A 22438-nucleotide genomic window follows, 5' to 3' on the forward strand; every position below is an offset into this window, starting at 1 on the left:
GTTCATTATAGCATGACTGTGTACTGATGAGCTTCAGGAAGAAGACTCTCTCTGCATCTGCGATTAACAGAGTACAGCCGAAATGCAAATTAGTGCATAAGACTACGACTTTCCATCCCATTCCAACTTTCTCCCTGAGCATCACTAGACATGAAAACAAAACCGAATCTCCAGCACAAGCCTTGTTTTTCACTCGTGTGCTTGGTGAGTTTGTCAAAGAAAAGTTTCGGCGGTGCAGAGTGGAAGTGACGGCTGGTTAACATGAAGTCTTACTGGGCTGCTATTTCATATTTGTTCCGTTGTCTGACAACAGAAGCAGGAAAATGTGTAAATGAGAGCAGTCGGATTGGGAATTTAGCTGCATTAAAGAGCAGGAGACAACTGAGAGGTTGAGCTGAAACACGACAGGCAACACGAAAACGCAGTGACCCACCCAGGCCTTGTTATTTGGGTTCAAATCGCTCTTAAAGTTTCTACCATCTCTAAATGTCCCTCACTGATCTGACCTGTGGGCAAAGCTAACAGCAACGTACCCTCAACACGAAGGATTTTCCTATTCTGTGTTGACATTTTTATTAAAAATCACAGAAATCTACTGGATCTTTAGTTCTTATATGCTAGAACTGCAGAACATTTGGTTTGCTTTGCACATGGCTTTGATATTTTAAAGTTAGCAGCAGTTCAAGACAGTAAACAAACTGAGTTAACTGCTCATTCTGAATAGCTCATCTCAGAAGTAGCTGGCAGTAAGGGGGCAGAAATATGCAAAACTGTGTTTAGATGGCTACTAGTTACCCCCCAAAAAACATAAGATTTGCACTGATTTGTAAAACTAGGAGACCATCTAGTTGTTGGGGGGTAGAGGAGGTTGTCACTAGTCTCGTGTCTTTATAACCCTAACAGGTTTTATTTTACACTCCAAGTTTATAAAACATAAAAACCACAATAAAAACAGATTTTCACCACATGGGACAGTTCAGATTTTGATGTAAGAGGTTAAACTTCAAACAGAAATGTGTTTTTTAGCCAAATAATAATGTGACCTTTGTTTCAGTTGCTTCAGATTTGGGACCCAGACTCTGCCCACCAGGGGAGGTGGAAGTCAACGGTCGATGCAAAGGTACGAAGCTCTAAAGATATCTGCTTTCATCTCAAACGGCGATGTTTGTATGCAAACGTGGCCTTTGAACCACTATTTTTCCAATATTTCTACCTATCTAAAAGATGTAATTTACTGTGAAAGTATAACGACTGCTCAACCCTGTGTTTTCAGCTGCCGTCCCGTCCTTGCCTTCCCGGCCGGTCATCGCCCCGGAGCTCATCGGCCACAGCGTCCACCTGAGGTGCTCCTTCATCCCGCCGCCGTGGAGCCAGACGCTGGGCTTCCAGGTGGTTTGGGCCAGACACATCGGCCACAGCATGAAGGCCGAGATCAGGCAGGAATCCACGCTGAAGCCCTTCTCTCTGGTGGAGATGGATGGCGTCCACTTCAGGCTCGGAGAGACGGTAATTCCTGCCAGACCGTGCTGAAAAAGTTTCAGGCAGCACATGTGGAGGTTCTGACCCCCTCGAGCGGGCAGCGTAAGCCATGGATCACGCTGACCTCTTTTTTGCCGGGGTTCAGCCTCGCAAAGCAAAGACAGAGAGGCAATCTGTGTCATATCCAGTTAAGAGAAGGGAAGAGGAGGGTGGGGAAGTTAAATCAGTTGCAGGTTGGAAAAGCCTCGCTGCACATGGGTTCCATTTAAACCAAACCCCATTCAGATCTTCACAGTGAGTTCTAGGGAAGCTGTTTTTACATGTACAGATGCACATACACACAACAAAGCTGTTTGTTGTGATGATTTCTTGACAACTCTGCACTTGCACAGTAGGGTAGCTGCTCCTTCGTAAGGACACAAAGAAGTGAGATGCCACCTTGTTGGGTTTTTTGGAGCCAGAAAGTCTAAATATTGGGAGTGGGTCACAAGGAACTGAGCATCGAATCTGCAACACAACTACAGGCTGGAAAATTCCTGCATCTGCAAGAACATGCAGTACACAAATGTATTTCCATGTGGCCGTTGTCTTTTCTGTAGGTTCTGGAGTCCAGGTCAAGCCCACTTCTCGGTTTTGAACTTGTCTTACAGCAGAAATTTGGATTAACCAGGAAGCTTGAAAACAGTGATTACACTCAGATGTGCAGCTGTTGTCGTACGACTTTTTAGTCCGCTTGGAGGATTCCATTTTATTCAAGCACAGGTTTTCTTTGCATGAACACTACAGCCTTTGTAGAGTAGTCATCATGGGGGCAACACTTTTTGCTTGACATCCGCTGAAGTGTCCACCGACTCTTGCAGACTTGGTTCGATGACAACACGTTGGCCATCACGGGCTCACTAACATGAAAATATAAATTCCCATACAACACATTTGTTAACTGCTATTTAAGCTGCAGTTCCCTCAGAAGCGTACAAATACTTTTCAACTGTGGTAAAGAAACCCCAAAAGAACCTAAGGACCTTGAAATAGAAGCATCACAAAATGGCCATTCAGGCTTTAAATGTCCGAGTTTGCTCTACTATTGGGCCGCCATCCACTGAAAACTGTCCCGTCAGCCTGGATTTGTTTTCTCTTGATGCCCCTGATCTCGGCAACCATTTGTTTGTTTGACAGTTCAGCCTTCTCTTGAAGAACACCAACAGCTGTATTGCTTCTCCAGACGTCCTCCAGATGGAACAACAACCTCCAAGCAGCTACCGATGTGCTGACAGTTTCAAGTTTTGCTGAAGGTTTGGATCGTGCAGTATGGCAGCCCTGCTAATTTCTTTCTGTTAATTAGTCATTTGATAATTCTCTTGTGCAAATGTTCCACAAAAACAACAAAAAAAACAAATTCCTCCCATCCCTATTTTGTAGGGGCACCATCCCTACATCCTGGGCTTGGCACCAAACATGAAACTTGTGATTGTTTTATAGAAATACAAACATGTCAGGGATTTTTTTCCACCTAATATCAGAATGATAATGAGGTTGGTTTAGGTGACACAAAGCATTTGTACTTCTCAAGACCAATCACATTTGTCTTTGGCGGTGGTAAGCCCAGGATGTAGGGATGGTGCCCCGACAAAGCATTGATGGGGGTAGTTGATTTGGTGGAACATTTGCACTCAAATGGCTAATTCACTGGGAAAAACATGCTGGCCTGCCTTATTGTATGATCGAAATCTTCAGCATGTAGGTTGCTGCTCAGAGGTTATTGCATCACATTTAGCAGCTGGAAAGCAAGTAAGAAAACATCCTCATTGGACATCCACAGTCCGGTTTATTGACGCGGTTGCTGTCCTGTAGCCAAAGCTGCCTGGAAGTGCAGATTGCCCTCCTGCACTGGGGGCAATAAGCCTTCCTCTCTGCAGCATGTCAACACTCTGCTGCTGCACGGCCTCATTTCCAAGCAGCCAGAACACGGCGGCCGCTGATGGAGCTCATTTCCTGGAGAAATTATTTGTTGCCGAGAAACACAAAGTTATTAGATTTTTCAGCGTGATGCTATTTGGAACCGAGGTGATGTCACTCTCAGCGTCCGTCCGTCCTCATGCAGCTGTAGCGGCCTTATTTGGACACCGGGCTCGTATTAGTCGGGTCTGGAACGTGTTGCAGAGGACTGAGTTTGCTCACGAGGCTCTTCTTTAACACATGTTGATGCAGCAGCTGGGCAGGGTCACGGGTCGCCTACACTTTTTTTGGACCCTGAGAGCGAGTTAAACGTTAGCCGGCGCTGCGCTGAGAGCTAAATGTTTTGATGAATCACAAACACAGCGTCAGTCGGACACCGTTGAGGCACTCTTTCGCTTGGAAATGTAATCAAGAGCGGGTCGTTTAAGGTTCTGAAGAACTTAAAAGGGATTTTGTTCCAGAAGGTAGCCCTGCTTCTAAATGCTAAGGCACAAATAAAGGAAAAATAAAACACACTTAGAAGCACAATTTGAGTCAGTGTGATTGTGTAGGTTTATGTTTCAAGGCATCAAACCCCAAAACACAGCTATAAACCTCTTTAAACCTTAATTTTTCACCTCTTTTAAAGATTAAGATTTTCCTGCATGATGTTTTGTCTACAGTTCTCCTGCAGTGTGTCGACTTTCAGAGCCAACTTCAGCCACGGCAGATCGACCCCAAAGGAAAGCGAGAGCTTCTACGCTGGACTGAAGGTAAGCATCCCCGTGTTAGGTTTTAACTCCATCGCACACCAGAAGGATAAATATGTGACGATCATGGTACGGTTTTGCGAAAAGAGATGAGAAAGTAAACCTTCTGTTTCCTCAGTTTTCTCCAGATTCGCTCTACATCTCAGAGAACAGCCAGGAGCATGAGGTGACCGTCCACAGCACCGTGCCCATCCCCTGCTTCGGCCACGACCACCAGTGTGGAGTCCCTCTGGCTCTGAGTGTCCATGACTCAGGTCAGACCTGCAGGAAAACAACAGATAAAGTCGGTGTCTTCACCCTCTCTAATCTGCAGCAACATAATGAAGCTTAAAGATTGAGCATATTGCAAGTTAATCATCTTGTTAAGCTGTCTGGAGACACAAAATCCTAATTTGGCGAAGAGGCTGAGCCACAGCTGACCAAACATGCCTTTCTTTAAGCCTTAACCTTCTGACCTTGACTAGTTTTTAAGTGTTTTTTGCTCCCTTCACATTTTTCTTCACTGTGAGCTCATTTTTCTCTGCAACATAAAGTCCTGCGCCTCTCTGGAAACAGAGCAACCATGACCAGAAGCAGAGAGAACTCAGAAATGCCTTCAGTGCAGTTTGAAACAGATAAAATGCCATAAATCATACAAAAGAAGAAAAAAAAGAAAATTGAAAAAACCTGGAATCATGTAAAACATTTTTCCAGGTGTCCACAGGTGTTACCAATACTGGAAAAATAAAACAGGAGCTCCACATGTTGTAGATATTTTACTCTGCAAATATTTTTCGAACCTCTACAAACCTGGCATTTCTACGAATCAGCTCTAGAAAGGATGTTTCACCGTGCTGACTGTGTCTTCCAACAACTTGCTCCTCTGAATACCATTTTTGAACCAATATTGCTAATTATGGTTTTAATTTCCTCTCAGTCTTTTAATTTGTTTCCACGCTTGCGTCCTGTCCTCTCTTTGTATAAACACAGCCGGCAGTTCAACCGGGAAAACTTTAACTTTCGTTCATCATCGTTTCAGTCAGAATTTCTAGTTTTTTACAGGATCTTGAGCAAATGGTTTATTTTTTTGGTAATTTTCAGAATAAGACACACAGAATTAGTAGTTTTTAAAGAAATGTCATCATTTTAAGGTCCATTTTGTTGAATTTCTACAACAAAACATTGCTCAGGGACCATTGGAAAGTTTGACATTTTGGGGTTTGGGGCGGTAATATGCTCCTAAATTGATAATTATTTTCAAAAAATATCACCAACACACATTAGAAAAAAAGGAAATTGTAGTTATTAGGACCTCTAGTTTCGTAGTGATACAAACATTTCCTTTTGTTTAGATGCTTTCATCCCAGAAAGATGCAAACGCTGTCAGAAGCATCTTCTACTGGAGGCTCCAATCTGTGACGAACTGGCTGTTTTATTCAGAAAACACTCATTATGAGCTTGATTACACCCTCAACTTTAACGTCCCAGTGAATGAAACTGAAGCCAAAACATAACTTTTGAACTCTCAGTGGGGTCCTGGCTCTTCAGTGAAAACAAAGGTGTTCTAAACAAGGAGCCTGTCGGGTTATTAAAGTTGATTAAAGGGTCCAGAAATCCTCCTCTGTTGAGTTAAATTTCCTCTTTCCTGCTCTTCTTCTCAACTCGCCCTGTGCATCAAAGCCAGCTGAGGAGGACGTTATTACAGTTCTGCGGGCAGCTGTTTGCCGTCTGTTCGCACTAACTTGCCGCTGTGTCGACATCCACAGACAGTCTTGAGCACGAGGTCTCAAATGTGGCGCTGTCGGCCTGCCAGGTGGAGCTGCGGCCCAACACCTGCAGCGACGGCAGCTGTGGCCGCGCCAAGTTCTTGGTCACCGCCGTGACCGATTTCACGCGTGACGGGAACCGGCCGAGCCTGATCGGCGCTTTACCCGGACCCGGTGCGCCGAGGCTGTGGAGGAGCTACGCGCCGACATCCCTCAAAGTGAGTCGAGCGCCGTTTGCAGCAACAAACTGTAGAATTTAAATGGATGCTGAGTCCATGTGGAGTTTCCAGGGATCAGGAGGTCTGGTTTGAGAGATTCTTGAAGGTATTCCAGGTTCCATCCCTGAAGGTTTTTTGGGTTTCTTCAAGGGGTTTTTGGTGGTCTGCAGGGGATTCTTCAATAGGCTGTAGTGGACCATATTAGAGGTCGACTGATACGGTTCTTTAAGGGTTGATATGTTTGTTAAACTCTAATACAACATTTCAAAGTCTATTTATGTTTGAAAAAAAAAACTGTTGTGAACATAACATCACACGTTTTATTTTCAGACTACGAACTTTCACACGAAGAGCTTCCTTACTTGTTGTTACCCAAAAGTTCTGTAAAACAGTTTGGCTGAATTTTGAGAATTTTACATGTTTTAAAGTTTTTGCAGTTTCACCATCACAGTCGTATTTCATCTAGGAAGCCATTTTAAGGGTTCAGTATCTCCAGAAATATGGTGAGGATGCAGACAGATTAGTTTCTAGCAGATTCAACATTTTTATTATTGGCCCTTGAAAACGGAAAAATATTCAATTTAGGGTTGGTATTGTGGCTCTAGAACGTTCCTGTATGTTTAATTATGTGGATGTATCCATATTTCTAATAAAAATACAGACTTTGGTCGACATTTCACCAACTTTTGAGTGACAACATACAGACCCCTATGAACACCAGCTTCAGTCGTGCCTATAAATAAATCTACATCACCATGTTGTCATATCAAAGTAGCTTAAAATGGAATCTTGGCCAACCAGGCATCGAATTATATCAACGTCAGAGGCCTCAAACGTTGGTGGAACATCCACAGAAACATTCTTCTACTTTTGAAGGGCCAGTAATTCAACATTTGGCCTCTGCTGGAGCCATCCAATCATTGGGATCTGCTGGAAACTATTCTGTCTGCATCCCCACCAAATGCCACGCCTCTGTGAGGGACACTTCTGGAGACACTGAACCCTGAAAATGGCCTCCAAGGAAAAACGCTTGTTTGAAATCAACTAGTTCAAAACTTGAAACGAAATTCTCAAAATTCAACCAAATTATGTGATAGGGTTTAGTTTTGGGTCCCAAATAACAAAAAAGTAAACGACAAACAAGATGTGAGACGGTGCTGGATCACATTCCCTGAATCCTGAATGATTTGGCCCAGACTGGCTGTTAGTATTAGTTATTTACAAATGGCTGTCTACAGACAACATAAGTTTGACTGATCTGATAATTGGTCAGGTCGTTAATCGGTCGACCTCCAGACCCTCTGGAGGATCAGCTCTCCAGGAGGTTCAGTCGACCCTTGATGGGGATCCTGGAAGCCCTGAGGAGGCTTCTGGGAAAACTGGAATCTGAGGCATGCAAGTTAAACGCAGCGTGTGGAGCTCCTTACGAACCTGAAGAGGATCTGTGAAGCTTTAACAGCCTTTCCAAGGTCACAGATAGACGGGTCGTTCCATACAAAATCAACCAAATCTTAAATAGTGCAGCGGGGCATTTGTTTGTGAAGTTTATTTAATGACAACATGCAAAATCTTCCCTTCATGCTGTAAATATTTTCAGAGTTCCAGCCCCTCGAAGCGGGTGGTAGAAACTTTGCACTTTAGCTTCACGTTACTTTTTCCAACTATTTCGACCCCGTTATAACTTCATATGGAAACAAGACAGACAGATTGGATATTTAGAGCTTAAATACAAATTTAAGCTCTTTTAGAAGCTGCAACTTAAATCAACGTCCACTCCAGGTGACGCAATCGAAAACCAAAATCTTGGTTTTTCTTTAACCAACTTGGTATTAAAAAGATGCACTTTTTAATCTTTTTCTCCAGGGAATTATCAGAAGATAGAAACCACATCCAGGGTACCGATGCTTATTTATAGTACTATGTCACAGACAATAAACTGATTGAAACTACGATACATCCAATTAGACTAATGCTCAGTGGTTGTAGATGGTTAAAACAAAAACTGTGCAGAACATAAACAACATTTTGGCTTTAGATTGTGACACCTGGAGTGGATTTAAAGTTGATTTTGTTGCAGTTTTTAACAGAAATCAAATGTGTTTTTCAGCCCTGAAAAATTCACGTGTCTATTTGCTGTGCTTATAAAGTTATGAGGACTCAAAAAAGCCCAAAATTTAAATCTAACCCTATGCACTTCTAGGGACTGTATCTCTGAAAATACTCAGAATGAAGGTAAATATACTGGAGTTATTGTACATAAAAAACAGCTTTTAAAGGGGTCAGGTGGTTGATTTTTTATGGAATAACTGAGACAAAACATTATGGATTGTTCGGGTTTAGGCGCACAGTCATGTGGATTCTTCGCCTCTTTAAAGATGTCCGAGGAGTTTTTAAATCTAAGTTTCTTAAGAGGGCAGTGTGATATAATAATCTAAGTATTACTTTAATTAAAGAGCATTGAGACGATGGCTAGAATTACAGGTCTCTCCACCATACTGTTGATATATACACACAATTATACCGTTCTTTATGAAGTTGAAGAGGAGCTTTGGGGCCAAACGTGCGATCGTTTGATGCTTTGACGTGGGGTGTTTGAAGAGCAAGTGGTCATTAGCTGCGTCCACACGAGCTATTAGGTTATGTAAGACATGATGTCAGCCCTGCAGACATTGTGTCTCTGAGGGCTCTGTTCCCATCTGTGTTGGGAGAAGACATCAAAGCTGGAGGTCGTAGGGTCGGAGGGTGCAGCCTCCCTAATCTTTGTTCTCCTGACCTTCGCCTCCAGGTCGTCGTCCAGGACGTTCCCACTTCCATCTGCTACTCTCTGACCGACCCACATGTCATTACGCTGGACGGCAGGTAATTCACCTCCTAATCGGTCGTAAAATGGTCGCTTCAATCCATTTGTGACGCTGTTCTTACAATAATTAAACCTGCAGGCGCTACGAGAACCACCAGACTGGCACCTTCGTCCTCTACCGGAGCCTTTCCAGGCAGTTTGAGGTCCACTCTCGGCAGTGGGACTGCGGCAGCCGGCATTACTCTGTCGCCTGCAACTGTGGCGTTGCGGTGCGGGAGGGGAACGAAGTCGCCGTCTTTGACATGTGCAACGGCCAGCCGCAGGAAACCAGGCCTCAGCTGACCCTGAAGACCCTCGGAGATGGCGAGGGCAGTCGGGTCAGAGTGCTGGAGTCCCACCAGGGGAAGAAGGTCACCGTAGGTATCCGAACATTTTGACACTGGCGCTTATTTGCGTGGAAAATCGTTCCATGCTGTTGAAGTGATTCTTCAGTGTCTCAGATTTTATTCAGAGTTATTTGGGACTTAAAACTAACTTCTGTGAAATATTTTGGCTGAATTCTAGGAGTTTCCAGACCTGTGAACTTTTGCATTTTCATCCTCAAAGACACCTGGAAAGGTATTTTAATGGTTCATCATCTCTAGAAATGTAGCTCCTGCAGGCACGAAATCTTCTGAGGACACAGACAAAATTGTTTCCGGCAGATAGAAATGATTAAATGTCTGCAGCAGAGTCCAAAGTCTTTATTACTGACCCTTTAAAATGGAACAAAGTGCATAATTTCCAAACAAGAGTCGTATTGGGTCTCCAGAAAGTTCCTTAAAGTTTGTGTATATATATGGAAGTATCCACCTTTTATAATAAAAACATTTAAGGCCTCAAACATGTTTGCAAGTACAGCAAGCCAAGGTTAAAGGTTGTTTTTTTGCTTTTTTTTTCACAAAATATTGATGTGGACTCATTTGTAGGTTTAGAGAATTCTATATATTATGACACAAAAGTTGGTGAAATATCAGCCAAAGAGTGTATTTCAGAAGGAAATGTGAACATATCCATCGATACCTGCTTTCACAGGAACTTTCTGGGGCCTCCAGTTCCGCCATCGTTTGAAAATATTGCACTTTTTTCCATTTCCAAGGGGCAATAGGTAAAAATCTGCCCACTGCTGGAGCAATTTGATCATTTAGATGTGCAGGAAACTATTTTGCCTGACTATCTACCAAATTAGAGTTAGATTTCTAGAGACAATAACCCCTAAGTTGAGACAATTTTGAAAAAATTTAAAACAGAATTTCCTGGTGTGAAAACCACGAAACTCTCAAAATTCTGCCAAAATGTTTTTTTTATAGAACTTCGTTTTTGAGCACATTTATGAAAACTGAACAAAATCTGAGACTGTGCAGCAACAAATGTCCTGAATCCTGCCTCAACCGACACCCACTGACCCATGAAGGATCTTAACTTTTGTTTACTTCCACTGCATGTTAACATGAGTTACCTGTTGGATGTGACTCTCCTCTTGCAGCTGATCTTTCCCTCCGGGGCCTTTGTTCGGGCTGATGTTGGCGACTGGGGGATGAGCTTATCCGTCCGAGCGCCCAGCGTCGACTACGGCAACACTCGAGGCCTTTGCGGCACCTTCGACCGCAACGGTAACAATGACTTCCACAGGTCTGACGGCGGCTCTTACGGCCCTGATGACATGCATCGCTTCATAGAGGCCTGGAGGTCAGTCTGTGACAGCAAAACAACACTTGGATTAGGACAAAATCATGCAAAAAGTTATCTGTCTTCATGATTGTCTTTTCTTTAGGATAGCAGCCGGCGAAAGTCTGTTCGACAAAACGCCTCCAGGGTCGACGCAGGAGGTCAGGAGGCCTTTCTGTCAGTGCCAAAAGGGATACAGCACTTCTCAACACGGCGGCAGAGGAATGACAAACTTGTACAACCCCTCCGCTCACTCCGACTGCATAGCTTACGATAATGTGGATTACACATCTGTGTTCCCCTCCATGGACACAACAGTGGAATACATCAAGAGCCCGGAAAAAGAGGAAAGCATCCTGGACACGTCTGCCTTCAGCACTCACCCTCTGGAGAGGAGGCACCTGTGGTTTCCTGGTGAGAACGGTCAAAGCAGCGACGGCGGTTTCGAACTGGCCGGTGAGTTCAGGGAGGATCATCTGCTTTCCGTCGACCGGCCGAAGAGGCAGGCGTCATTCGAGTTCCAGCCGGTTTTCACCGCGCAGGGTCTCAGCCAGGTCGACCTGGAGAGTTTTGCCTACTTTTTCCCTGAGGATCACCTGGCCGAGGCTCGACCGGAGGTGCAGCCCCGGTGGCCCACGCCGAGCGGCCTGACCTCGGCCAAAGCTCTAGAAGTGTGCCAGTTCGCTCTGGCCAACTCCACCGTTGGTGCAGTGTGCCGGGGGCTGCTGGGACGCCGCCTGGACGAGGCCGTGGATCTCTGCATCCTGGACCTGCAGCTCAAAGACGACCTGGGTTGGGAGGAGGCGCTGCTGCCGTACCTGGAGAACGAGTGCGAGAGGAGGCTGCTGGAAAACCGGACCCAGAGAGCCTTGGAGGTGGCCAATCCGCCGGGAGCGTCTGGGGAAGTGATGATGGCGCTTCGCTGCCCAAACTTCTGCAACGGAAACGGAGAGTGCACAGAGTGGGGCTGCCAGTGCTATCCCAGCCACAGCTTCCACGACTGCAGCCTGGCCATCAGTGAGTGTCTGTGGAAGGTTTTTCATTGGCAGTGGCATTTATTGCACAGTGACACAGCTCTGTTTACCTGAAGCTGACATCAAATTAGACAAGGACGCCTCTAGAAGTGTGAAGTTTACAATCGTTTGTTAGATTTTAGATGTGGAAGTAGGTGAACCCTCTGCATTCTAAGCAGTTTCTGGGCATTTTTACTTAGTTTGGGTTCATTTTTATCATCAATATGAAGCCCTGCATCTCTATTGAAATAGCACAACCATGACTGGAGGTAGAGAGAACTCAAAAGAATTAGTTTGTGCAGGATGAAACAGTTATAGTGCCATAAATCTTTTTTTTTTTTAAAGAAAAAGAAAAGTTAGATTTCTTGATTTGCTTCACAAGATTTCTTTTTAAAAAGGACCCACAAGTGTAACAACACCAGAAAAAACAAGGTGCCTGCATGCTGCAGATATTTAACTCATATTTTAAATTTATTTCCATACTTATTTCTTTTCTGCTTTGTGTAAACACAGCCTGCAGTTCAGCAAAAATAAATCCCAGAATTGTTTTTATGTGACTGTTTGTGACAGCGAAGGCATAGATGGCTTAAGAGTTACGCCCAGAAATGCAGAATTTGTCATTTTTTACAAAATCTTTTTAGTGCAAATATTTTATTTTTTGCAATTTTTTAAATGGAGAACAAAGTGATTTTCATGGGAAAAAGAATAAAACAAAGCTTAGATTTAGATCGTTTTCACAATGCTGCATCACAGATGATTCTTTCAGTATTTACAGTTTCCGGTTCTGATAAATGCTGTAGTTTTAGCAATTTTCAAATAAACGCATCATGCTTTTTAAATCAAATCTTAAACCAGGAAATCTCTCTCTGGACTTACTTGTACTTTCCTCTCCTCTTCCAGGTCAACCAGTTGAGATAACTGATTTGGAGAACAGCGGACTCTGTGACATCCGAGCCTTCGACTGTCGCAGCGTTCGCGTCTTCGGCCTCGGCTTCATCGACTCCCCGGACCTGAGCTGCCACGCCACCAGACTGAAGGTGAGGAGAGACGAGGTCAAATGTCAGGCGAAAAGGGACGTCAGGACAAAAGTGTCATTGTTCCTCATGTTCCCTCTAAATTACCTCCGCAGTACATCAACAAAGTTTGGGTTCCGGGAGAAAAACAGAGGACAAAAGCCACCTTCCTCAGCTCCAAGGCTTTGGATTGTGCCGTGCCGTCTTTAAGCAACACTGCCGTCAATACAGAAGACTTCATGATGGACGACAAACCGTACGCACGCTGGGAGATCAAGGCAAGGCTGCTTCTCCTGTTGCGCCGCAATTAAAGTGTCTTTTATTGACTTTTATTGTCATCAACATCCCCTCCGTTGCTCTACCAGGTTACCAACGACGGCTCCCAGTACAGCCAGGCTAAGGTGCTGACTATCTACGATGGCGTCTGCCAGGTCTGCGAGGCGTCGCGCTCAGGACTCTGTAAGTTAAAGGTAACTCGCATACGAAAGGGAACCAATGTTTTTCTCTTTGCCAAGTCTCCTCTACACTCATGGCATCAAGCATTTACTGAAAACACCCATCAGTCTGCTTGATTTGGTGTTTCTTTTATGAGTCCAGATCAGGAAACCGTGCCACCGTATTCATAAGTTATTAACATCTAAGCAGATGAACTCACAAACAAGTCTGCTTGTTGTTGTTCTGAAGCTGCTAGAAAGGAAAATAAAGATTAAATGAACGGCTTCCTTTGCTTGTTCTTTGGCACAAAACTACAAGATGAAATTTTTATAAATACAATGAAAACATGTCCAATGAATATTGGGAACACATTCTTTGGTCCGATCGACCGAGATGAAGTTATTAAGCTCATACGGGGTCTAGTTTGTCTGGTGAGGACCGCCACAGTGAATGCACAGCCTGACAGTGAAGCACTGAAGTGGGAGTGTGATGATATGGGGCTGCACGAGGGCAAAAGGTGTTGGGGAGATGACATTTCTAGATGCACCATGAACGTCTGTGGATAAACCAAAACACTGGATGACAAAATGACAGCAGAAGCTCAGCAGAAGAGGAATATTCCAGCACGATAACTACGTAGAAGTCGAATATACACGAGAGGTTATACAGAGAGAAAAGTCGTGACTTTTTCCTGCATGCAGGATTTTTTGGTGCCTCAAAGGGAGATTTTAACAATTAAAAATTAAGAAACAAGACTTTTTAAACCAGTTTTGATCATTTGAGATTTGTTTACTCAAGAATAAGAGACACTATTGTTGATGAAATGGTTTAGAAATGGCAGGAAAATGCACATTTCTGTCAAATAAGCCAAATTCAACTGATCATGCTTCTGAGATCCTTCCATTTTTACACTATCCACTTGGCTGCTGCAGCACTTTAAATCTCCCCACTGTGGGCTCAATAACAGCTCGTCTTGTCTTATCTTGAGTGCAGCAGGTCACCTGTCGAGAAGACTTGGACTCTCTAGTGCTTGTTTGTTTGAGCGCGGGACGCTGATTGAGGAGACAGATGTGAATCAGTGGGTGTTTAGTGGGAAAGTGTGGTGAAGCGTTTTATATGCTCTGGTAGAGGTGCAGGGTGTAAACGCTGAGCAACTTGTATCAGGTTGGAATGACTAAACCAGAGACGGTGTGACTTCCAAGCCTCCCAACACGCAACAGCTGGCCATTTAAAAAACTCTCTCTCACTCAGAAAAGAAAAAAAGGGTTCAGAAGGGGCTGTGTTGTTACTGGAAGTGCTTTTTATGGGTGTGCAGATAGACAAACAGCCTGGAGTGAAGACACATATCGCACAAACAGCTGCAGACAGACACCACGAGAGGTGCGAGTGGCTGCCAAAGCTGAACAAATTAAATTGACTAAAGCAGAGCGTTTACCTGGCGTCTCCAGAGAAACAGACACACAAAAAAGGGACATAAACAGCTTAAAAACACGCCAACTTAAAAACAACATTGTAGATATGAGTACACCGACCTTTTTTCTGTTTGCCAGGAGCGGACGTGTAACATCGACGGGATGTGTTTTGCAGCCGGAGACTCCAATCCCAGCAGCCCTTGCCTCCTGTGTGATCCTGAAGCTTCCAAATTCACCTGGTCTGTGAACCAAGGTACAAACAATTCACCGTCGCAGACAACAACAACACAAAACCATGAGCTAATTCACCATCATCTATTGATATATATTCGATTTGTCTGCAGTAAAGTATTTGACCCCCCTTGCAAATTTTTGCCTTTAACTTCTTTTCAACATCCATCCATCCATTATCTAGACACCTTAATCCTCACTAGGGTCATGGGGGGCTGGAGCCCATCCCAGCTGACTCAGGGTGAAGGCAGGTTCACCTGGACAGGTAACCAGTCTATCACAGGGCTACACTTAGAGACAGACAACCAAGCACACTCACATTCACACCTACGGACAATTTACAATCACCAATTAACCTCAACATGTTTCTGGACTGTGGGAGGAAGCTAGAGAACCCAGAGAGAACCCACGCTGCACGGGGAGAACATGCAAACTCCACGCAGAAAGATCCCAGGTGTCCTCACCGGGACGCGAACCGACGACCTTCATGCTTCAATTTAATTCTGCTTTTTTTGACAATAATTCGCCAAAAAAGAGACTCTTTCCTGTCAAAAGTGAAGCCAAATTTGTATTCTGTTCATGTTGGAAGCACATTGTTTGGTCTGATGAGACAAAGGTAAAGTTGTTCAGCTCAGCTCCGGTACGTTTGGCCAGGAATGAATGCACAGACCTGACAGTGGGAGTGTGATGATATGGAGCTGCACGAGTGTAAAAGGTGTGGACAGACAAGATGACTACCAGTCCGCAGAAGCTCGGTGGAAAAACATAAAACGTATTCAATCCTCTCAATGCTATCACTGCGGCCAAAGGTGCATCTAGTAAATACTGACTTGAAGAAGGTGAACACCGACACAATCACTTATTTGCATTTTTATGTAATTAACATTACTTTACTTTGATGTGAAAGAATTTTTTCTTTTTGTAAATTCCTGTCACAAAAGCCACATTAAATGGATCCGTTCATGTTGAAAAGCTATAAAAAGGGGAAAACTTTCATGGGGAGGTGAACACTTTTTCCAGGGCGCTGTATGTAGCCACCACGTTGGCAGGGGTGTCCTATATTCAAGGGTCTTTTCTACTCGGCCTGCGGTTCACTAATGATGAGAAACAACAGGGAGAAACAGCGTTTATCTTACTGTATTAGTGCAGCGGCGGTCGTCTGCTGCTGTGGTAGCTGTCCAGCCGCGGTCCTGTTTGTCTCCATTAGCAGATCAAAGGAGCCGAGGTTTAGGTTTCCCAGCATGCCCTGACCTGTCGCTCAGAGAGGGGAGAGGGGGCGAATCACATGGCTGATCTCCACAGCGGCACAGACCGACAACCACCCCTAAGATGGAAGCTGCAATAAATGACCGACTTAAGGAACCAAATAGTCTGAAATTCAAGCGCATGTTCTTCAATGTAAGTTCAGTATCATAGCAACTGCTGCAGTGCCACAGCTTCTTACATCACTACAAACATCTGCATATCACGTAATTTAGGACATCCATAATTACCAGGCGATGCCCCAATCAAGCATTTTGCCCAATCAGATAACACACTTCAAGCATTGTAGATTAACTGTAGAGCCTTTTACTGTTCAATACTGCAGCACCTAGAGGAGGCTGGTGGTTCTGTTTTAGAGAGCAAACAGCATTGTGGGGGTTTAGCTAGTAAAGAGGCACCATGACAAAGACTTCTGTGATACTTAATGACCTCCGGACAACACATATGTGTTAAATTAAGCTGGGATCAACTAGATTAGAGCTTCTAAATCCCAGTAACATGTTTGATGGTCGTCTTTCCAGTCTGCATCATGTATAATTTAGCAAGAATATTTTGCAAATTTACCACACCGGCATGACAGTGGACGTAAAGAAATCCATCCATCCGTTATCTATACAAATCCTCACTAGGGTCATGGGGGGCTGGGGGTCTATCCCAGGGTGAAGGCAGGTTCACCTGGACAGGTAACCAGTCTATCACAGGGCTACACTTAGAGACAGACAACCAAGCACACTCACATTCACACTTACGGACAATTTAGAATCACCAATTAACCTCAACATGTTTCTGGACTGTGGGAGGAAGATGGAGAACCCGGAGAGAACCCACGCTGCACGAGGAGAACATGGAGACTCCACGCAGAACGATCGTGGTGTCCTCACCGGGATGCGAACTGCGAGGCGAAGGTGCTACCAACTGCGCCACCTTGCAACCCACGTAAAGAAATGATCAGGCTTAGTCGACATGGCAGAATTTCTGATTGCGATATCAACAGCATCATTCTGACGTGTTAGGGCCGCTGCTATAGCTCAACCAGTTGGCGACCCATGTACAGGGGCTGTAGTCCCCGACGCAGCGGCCATGGGTTCGAATCCCGCTCGTGGCCCTTTGCTGCAGGTCCTTCCTCGATTCTTCTCCCCCACTTTCCTGTCTACCTCTCGGCTGTCCTGTGCAAAAAGGCCAAAAAAATTTTAAAAATTCTGATGGGTAAAACTTACTTTAAGAAACTATATGACCATATGTTGAATTGAGGGGAATTAAAGATATCTTAGTCAGGATTAAACTGCAGCGACCTGAAACTGGAACTACAACTAGTCATAATTCAGCTGCAGAACATCCGTGATGGGAAACACATGAATAATAAAGTTGACAGCGTTTGTCCTGGAACAGCGACAACGTGATTATCTGAAATGTTCTTTTTGACTTGACTTGGAAGATTTGAGTTGCAGATATCTGCAATACGTATCGAGTTCAGCTGTAAATGTCAAAACAACTCGCCGTGTGTACTTTATTCTCAAAACAAGTTGATTTATGTTGGATGGAAGTTAAATTCTCACCTCTCTGACAGACGTTTTGGTTATTTCATTGTGCTGGTTTAGGAGTTTAGTATCAGCACCAGCCTCGTTGTTGACTTCTTCACACTCGAAGCTGCGCAGGTGTTTCCTGGGATTATCATCACTCTCTTCCTCTTGAACATCTGCGGTAGATCTCAGTCGAGGACGCTACACGATCTTGCTGAAATGGGCGTCGAGAGCCGCAGTTGGAAAGGAAATCTCCTCCAAGGCATGAACACGTGTGTTTACAACGACTCTTCCAGGAGCAGCCCGGAGGAGTGTTGTCGCCAAACCAAGGCTGCATATAAAGACTTTGTTTCAGGACAGGAAGGTTCTGTCATCAAACGCTTGTAGCCGGAGAGCGGGGGGGAATAAGAAGGTGGTAGTAACCTGTGGTATTTGTACACAGAGACTCGAATCACAAATTGCATCTCAGTCTGTTCCGTCTCTGTTTTCAGTCAACGAGCGGCCAGCGTTTCACCGACCTCAAGGCGACTTGCGGACGTTCGCCGGGGAGAACTTCGTCTTCCAGTTCGCGGCCTCAGACCCGGAGGGCTCGGCGCTGCTCTTCCAGCTGGAGGAGGGACCAGAGGCGGCCATGTTGTCCCCCGCCGGCCTCCTCATCTGGAGGGTCCCGTCGCTCCCAGAGGTGGAGGGGCGTCAGGCGAGGCGCTCCTTTCGCTTCACGCTGTCCGACGAGTGCAACGCCCAGAGCACCTTCACGGTGGAGGTAGAGCTGGAAGGGACGAAGGGAAGCAATGATGGGTGGTCTTAACAACAACCAGTCTACAGCGTAACTAAGCAACTAAATTAATTTAACCCTCTGAACCCCAAAACCCACTGGCAGGCATGTCTTTTTTAATAAAAATCACCAAAATTAACCCATTTATCAGAGCCAGAAACTGTTAAAAACAGATAGTCCTTCAGCTACTCATTGGTAACGTGCTGTTTTGTCAGGAAACTTAACCAAATCTAAGCTTTAAATTGTCATTCTCACTTTATTGTACGTGTCTTGTTAGAAGTTCGTCAAAAAAATAACTGTTTGCTAGATTCTGTAAACAACAATAAAAATAAATCTGCACTTTTCAGCTGAACTGCAGGATGTATTTCTAAGGAGTAGAGGAGCAACTTGCAAGTCAGTCCAAAGAGAGATTTCCTGACTTATTAATCGACCATTTTCAAGCCAATCTGATGAGAGATTAGTAAAACTTCTAACATGTGTTGTGTTTTAAAACATTCGCCAAAATGAAATTCATTTATCACAGAGAGAATCGTTGAATTTCTCATGTGTGACGCGATTTTCTGGAAGGAAAAACGATCCAAATCTAAACTAAGAATAGCAGCTTTTCATCAAAGTCACTGGTCGACTGAAAAACAAAAAGTTTGCACGAATCAGAATCTGTAAAAAAAATAAAATAAAATAAAAATACAGAGACTTTTTAGTTTTTTAGAAGTAAGACAAGCATAGAAATAAATGAAAAATGCAAAGAGTTAAATATCTGTAGTATGTAGAGTCGTTATTTTACTCTAGGCACAACTATGAAACTTTTACATGTAGGTTTGTTTTTAATTTTTGTAAAACAAAACTCAGAGTCCTCTCTCCTTCTAGTCGTGGTTGTTCTGTTTCCATAGAGGTGCAGGACTTTATATTACAGTGAAAAATGAGTCCACAGAGTGACATGAGCAAAGAAAAACAGCCTGGGGTTCAGAGGGTTAAAGATGATAAACTGCCGGTGTTGGATGTCAGCAGCATCTTTCTTTCCTTCTCATCTGTGACTCAGGTCGACGTGGTGCCGTGTGGATGTCAGAACGGAGGCGCGTGTGTGACGGACGTCAACTTTCCTGCCGGCAGCGGTCGATACCTGTGCGTCTGTCCCGAGGGCAAGCAGGGCGACCTCTGCAACGAGGACGTGGACGAGTGCCTGTCGGCTCCGTGCACGGTCGGCAAGTGCATCAACACAGCCGGCGGCTACAGATGCGAGTGTCCTGCGGGGCTGAGAGGTGAGAACGACCCAAAATAGGCAGTTAATTTGCAGCATAAGTCAGAAATCGTTCAACCCTCTTTTCTGACAGTCTTACACCTCCATGGAAAAGAGATTCAAGGACTGCAGTTTAGGGACTCTTTTTTTTTGGATAGGTAGCCTTCTGAAGCAACAATAAATGCCTGAATATTCAGTATGAATCAAGTTTTATGTGTTTAACATTAAAAACAGTTCAGCTGGACAGCAAAGTGATGGACAGCTTGCTAAAGAGGGGTCGTGTCTCGTCTTTCTCCAACCTTTCTAATATCTGTTTGAGCTCTCATGACTACAAAGACCCGAGCACATGACTGCACTGTTATTGTAACTGATGACCCAATTATGCTAAATGCACAATTTGCTTTACATGCAACTCCTGGCAACCAAGTTTAAATTGCAGGACAGAAAGCAGTATTTTGGGTGGAATAACTCTTTAAAATCATGTCTTGTGAGTTAGAAAGTGCCACTTGAGCGGAATAAACCTTTAAAACTGTAAGTTCTGAGACAGAAAGTAGTATTTGAGTGGAATGTGGGTGCACTTTAGCTATCATTAAATTCAGTAGGTGGTTAGGGTTATGAGGTCCTGAAACTGCAGCGTCCTCTACTGCAGACACTTAATGTTAATGGAAATGAAAGGAGAGCAAACTCAAAAACATTTGCTGCACAGTATGACACAGTAATGCCATAAAACACTGAAAAAACACTTCTTTGATTATTTTTTGTATAAAAAGGTAACTATACATGCTATTGATCCTGAACCGTTTCCAGACTTGTCTCCTCTCTGCTCTGTGTAAACACAACAAACTGCTATTAGGCCGAAAACTCACAATTTTTGTCTCGTGACTGTTGGTGGCAGCTGTGCTACTCATGCCTTCACCAAGGAGTGCAGAATTTTTAGGTTCTTTTACAGCATTTAGGTCCAGCAAACGCTGTATTTGTGGTAAATTTCTACACAAAACATGCAGAATTATGTAATTCTGATTAAATATTCCATCTTTAAGTCTTGGTTTGGTTACGTTTCCTCCCAGCACGGCAGGTTCTGGGGTTCAGAGGGTTAAAACAAACAGAATACAGGTTCTGTTTACTTCCATCGTGCTATTCTGGTGTCTCGTGTTTGCAGACGAAGACCATAAATTACGGTTTTGGTTTATGGCCACAAAACAAACTCCCTGCGCGTGTGTGTTTTTGGCAGGTTTAACATGCCTGGAAGATATCAATGAGTGTGAAAGGAAGCCCTGCTTTCCAGGAGTCCAGTGCTTCAACAGCTTCGGCTCCTATGGCTGTGGCCCGTGCCCCAAAGGCATGCTGGGAAATGGGACGACTTGTACTGGTAAGACTGTGATCACACATAAACAGCAACATGCCGAGCCATGTCAAAGGCACTACGGATCATTCCTGCTCACTTTTTTACTTACAAGTCTGTAAATCTGGTGTCCAGTCGTCTGTCTGAAGTCTGATCATGACATCATGTGAATAAAAGCAGAACATTTCACTTGGCTCTCGTTCCTAGAATGAAAACATAAGCACATATTGGTAAAATTAGTCTGTACACGTTAGTGTGAACACACCATTTCCCTTCTTACAGTTGTTTTATGAAGAAATAAGGGAAATATTTGCCACTATTTCCCATTTAAGTCCATTTTCATGAGTTTCCAAACACAGCTACAGATACTATCAATTCTCTTAAGAAGCCCTAATCCATAAAAAACAAGCAGTTGCCAGCTTGCTTTTCTTGTCTTTATAAAAATACCAATTTCAGACAGGTTTAATGATAAAATAGCTTCAGTGCAAACATACTGTGCACATACGAGAGCCTTTAATCTCCTGAAACCAAACCTGGAACCCATTAGCAAGCAGGAGTTTATCAGATACCGCTGTTCTCTGCAGATCTCACATAATAAAAAAATAGTCCATTTATCTGTAAATTTCCCCAACACATCTTTATCATATGATTCAAAGCTCACATTCCTCGTCATCATTTGCATGCAACCAAACAAAGCTTGTTTTGTTGTAGCTCCAAGTGTAGTCGAACAAGAGCACCGACTGACTGCACCAAAAGGTGAATTTGTCTCTGGGGGAAACTCAGCAGGGATACAGAGCTGAATGGAAACCAGACGGCTGATAGCAGCCGATACCGCTGCGTTCAGCTCACGTTCTATTGTAGCTTTGAAAAGAAGGTTTTTTTTTTGCTTTGTTCCTCATAAACTGGTAGCTTCTGCTTTTGCACGCCTGCAGCTGCTTCACCATGAACTTTGATACGAGGTAACTTTATTTTTTATTCAAGCAAACCAGGCTTCAGTCGATGTTTAGTGAGGAAACAGATTTTCAGATTCACTTTGTTTTAGGACAAAGTTGGTGTTTTGGTTATTTTGCATAAACATTACACGGATAACTACCGGCCTCTGAGAGTGGAATGAGATACGAACTTGGATTACATTACTTTCGCTTGGCGGAAATCCGATCAAGATGAAGAGTTTGACTAGAAACACGTCCAGCAATGACCAACTTTTAGGTACAGATTGCAACCAAGCGTCCCAAAACATGTAGAAGAGGATCCTGTAGTTGTTCTGCAATCGGGTGTATTTACAGGACAACTCCTAGAACTTCTAACATTTCAAGTGATGTGCCTCCAACGGGAACTGTTTCAGTGGCTGCAGCAGTTTTAAATTTCCCTCTGGTTACATGTGATTGATGACGCATCCAGTTCCAACAAGGAAAGATGTTGAGTTTAGGAGAATTCTTTCTGCATTGACACTGCAGGTGCATCTGAAAGTCGTAACCAATTAAAATAAAACAGACTGAGCTGAATAGCTTCATCAAATCATCCTCAGGATTTGCTTTTCTTT

The 22438-nt window shown here is 43.9% G+C and overlaps 1 protein-coding gene across 1 annotated transcript in view; it reads left to right on the forward strand.

The window, feature by feature from the left end:
* The window catches only part of LOC103371121 (von Willebrand factor D and EGF domain-containing protein), a 52538-nt gene that overhangs the window by 16642 nt on the left and 13458 nt on the right, over positions 1-22438 (forward strand). Inside the window, exons 6-21 of the mRNA XM_008300347.1 lie at positions 1055-1120; positions 1274-1506; positions 4098-4187; positions 4303-4438; positions 5930-6147; positions 8933-9006; positions 9087-9363; positions 10473-10675; positions 10761-11671; positions 12568-12704; positions 12797-12958; positions 13046-13150; positions 14666-14780; positions 18033-18304; positions 19356-19575; positions 20785-20922. Coding sequence (XP_008298569.1) covers positions 1055-1120; positions 1274-1506; positions 4098-4187; positions 4303-4438; positions 5930-6147; positions 8933-9006; positions 9087-9363; positions 10473-10675; positions 10761-11671; positions 12568-12704; positions 12797-12958; positions 13046-13150; positions 14666-14780; positions 18033-18304; positions 19356-19575; positions 20785-20922 — 3357 coding nt within the window. The remainder of the gene's footprint in view (positions 1-1054; positions 1121-1273; positions 1507-4097; positions 4188-4302; positions 4439-5929; positions 6148-8932; positions 9007-9086; positions 9364-10472; positions 10676-10760; positions 11672-12567; positions 12705-12796; positions 12959-13045; positions 13151-14665; positions 14781-18032; positions 18305-19355; positions 19576-20784; positions 20923-22438) is intronic.

This window comes from Stegastes partitus, unplaced genomic scaffold (assembly GCF_000690725.1).
Source record: "Stegastes partitus isolate 25-593 unplaced genomic scaffold, Stegastes_partitus-1.0.2 Scaffold1528, whole genome shotgun sequence".
Taxonomy (NCBI): Eukaryota; Metazoa; Chordata; class Actinopteri; family Pomacentridae; genus Stegastes; species Stegastes partitus.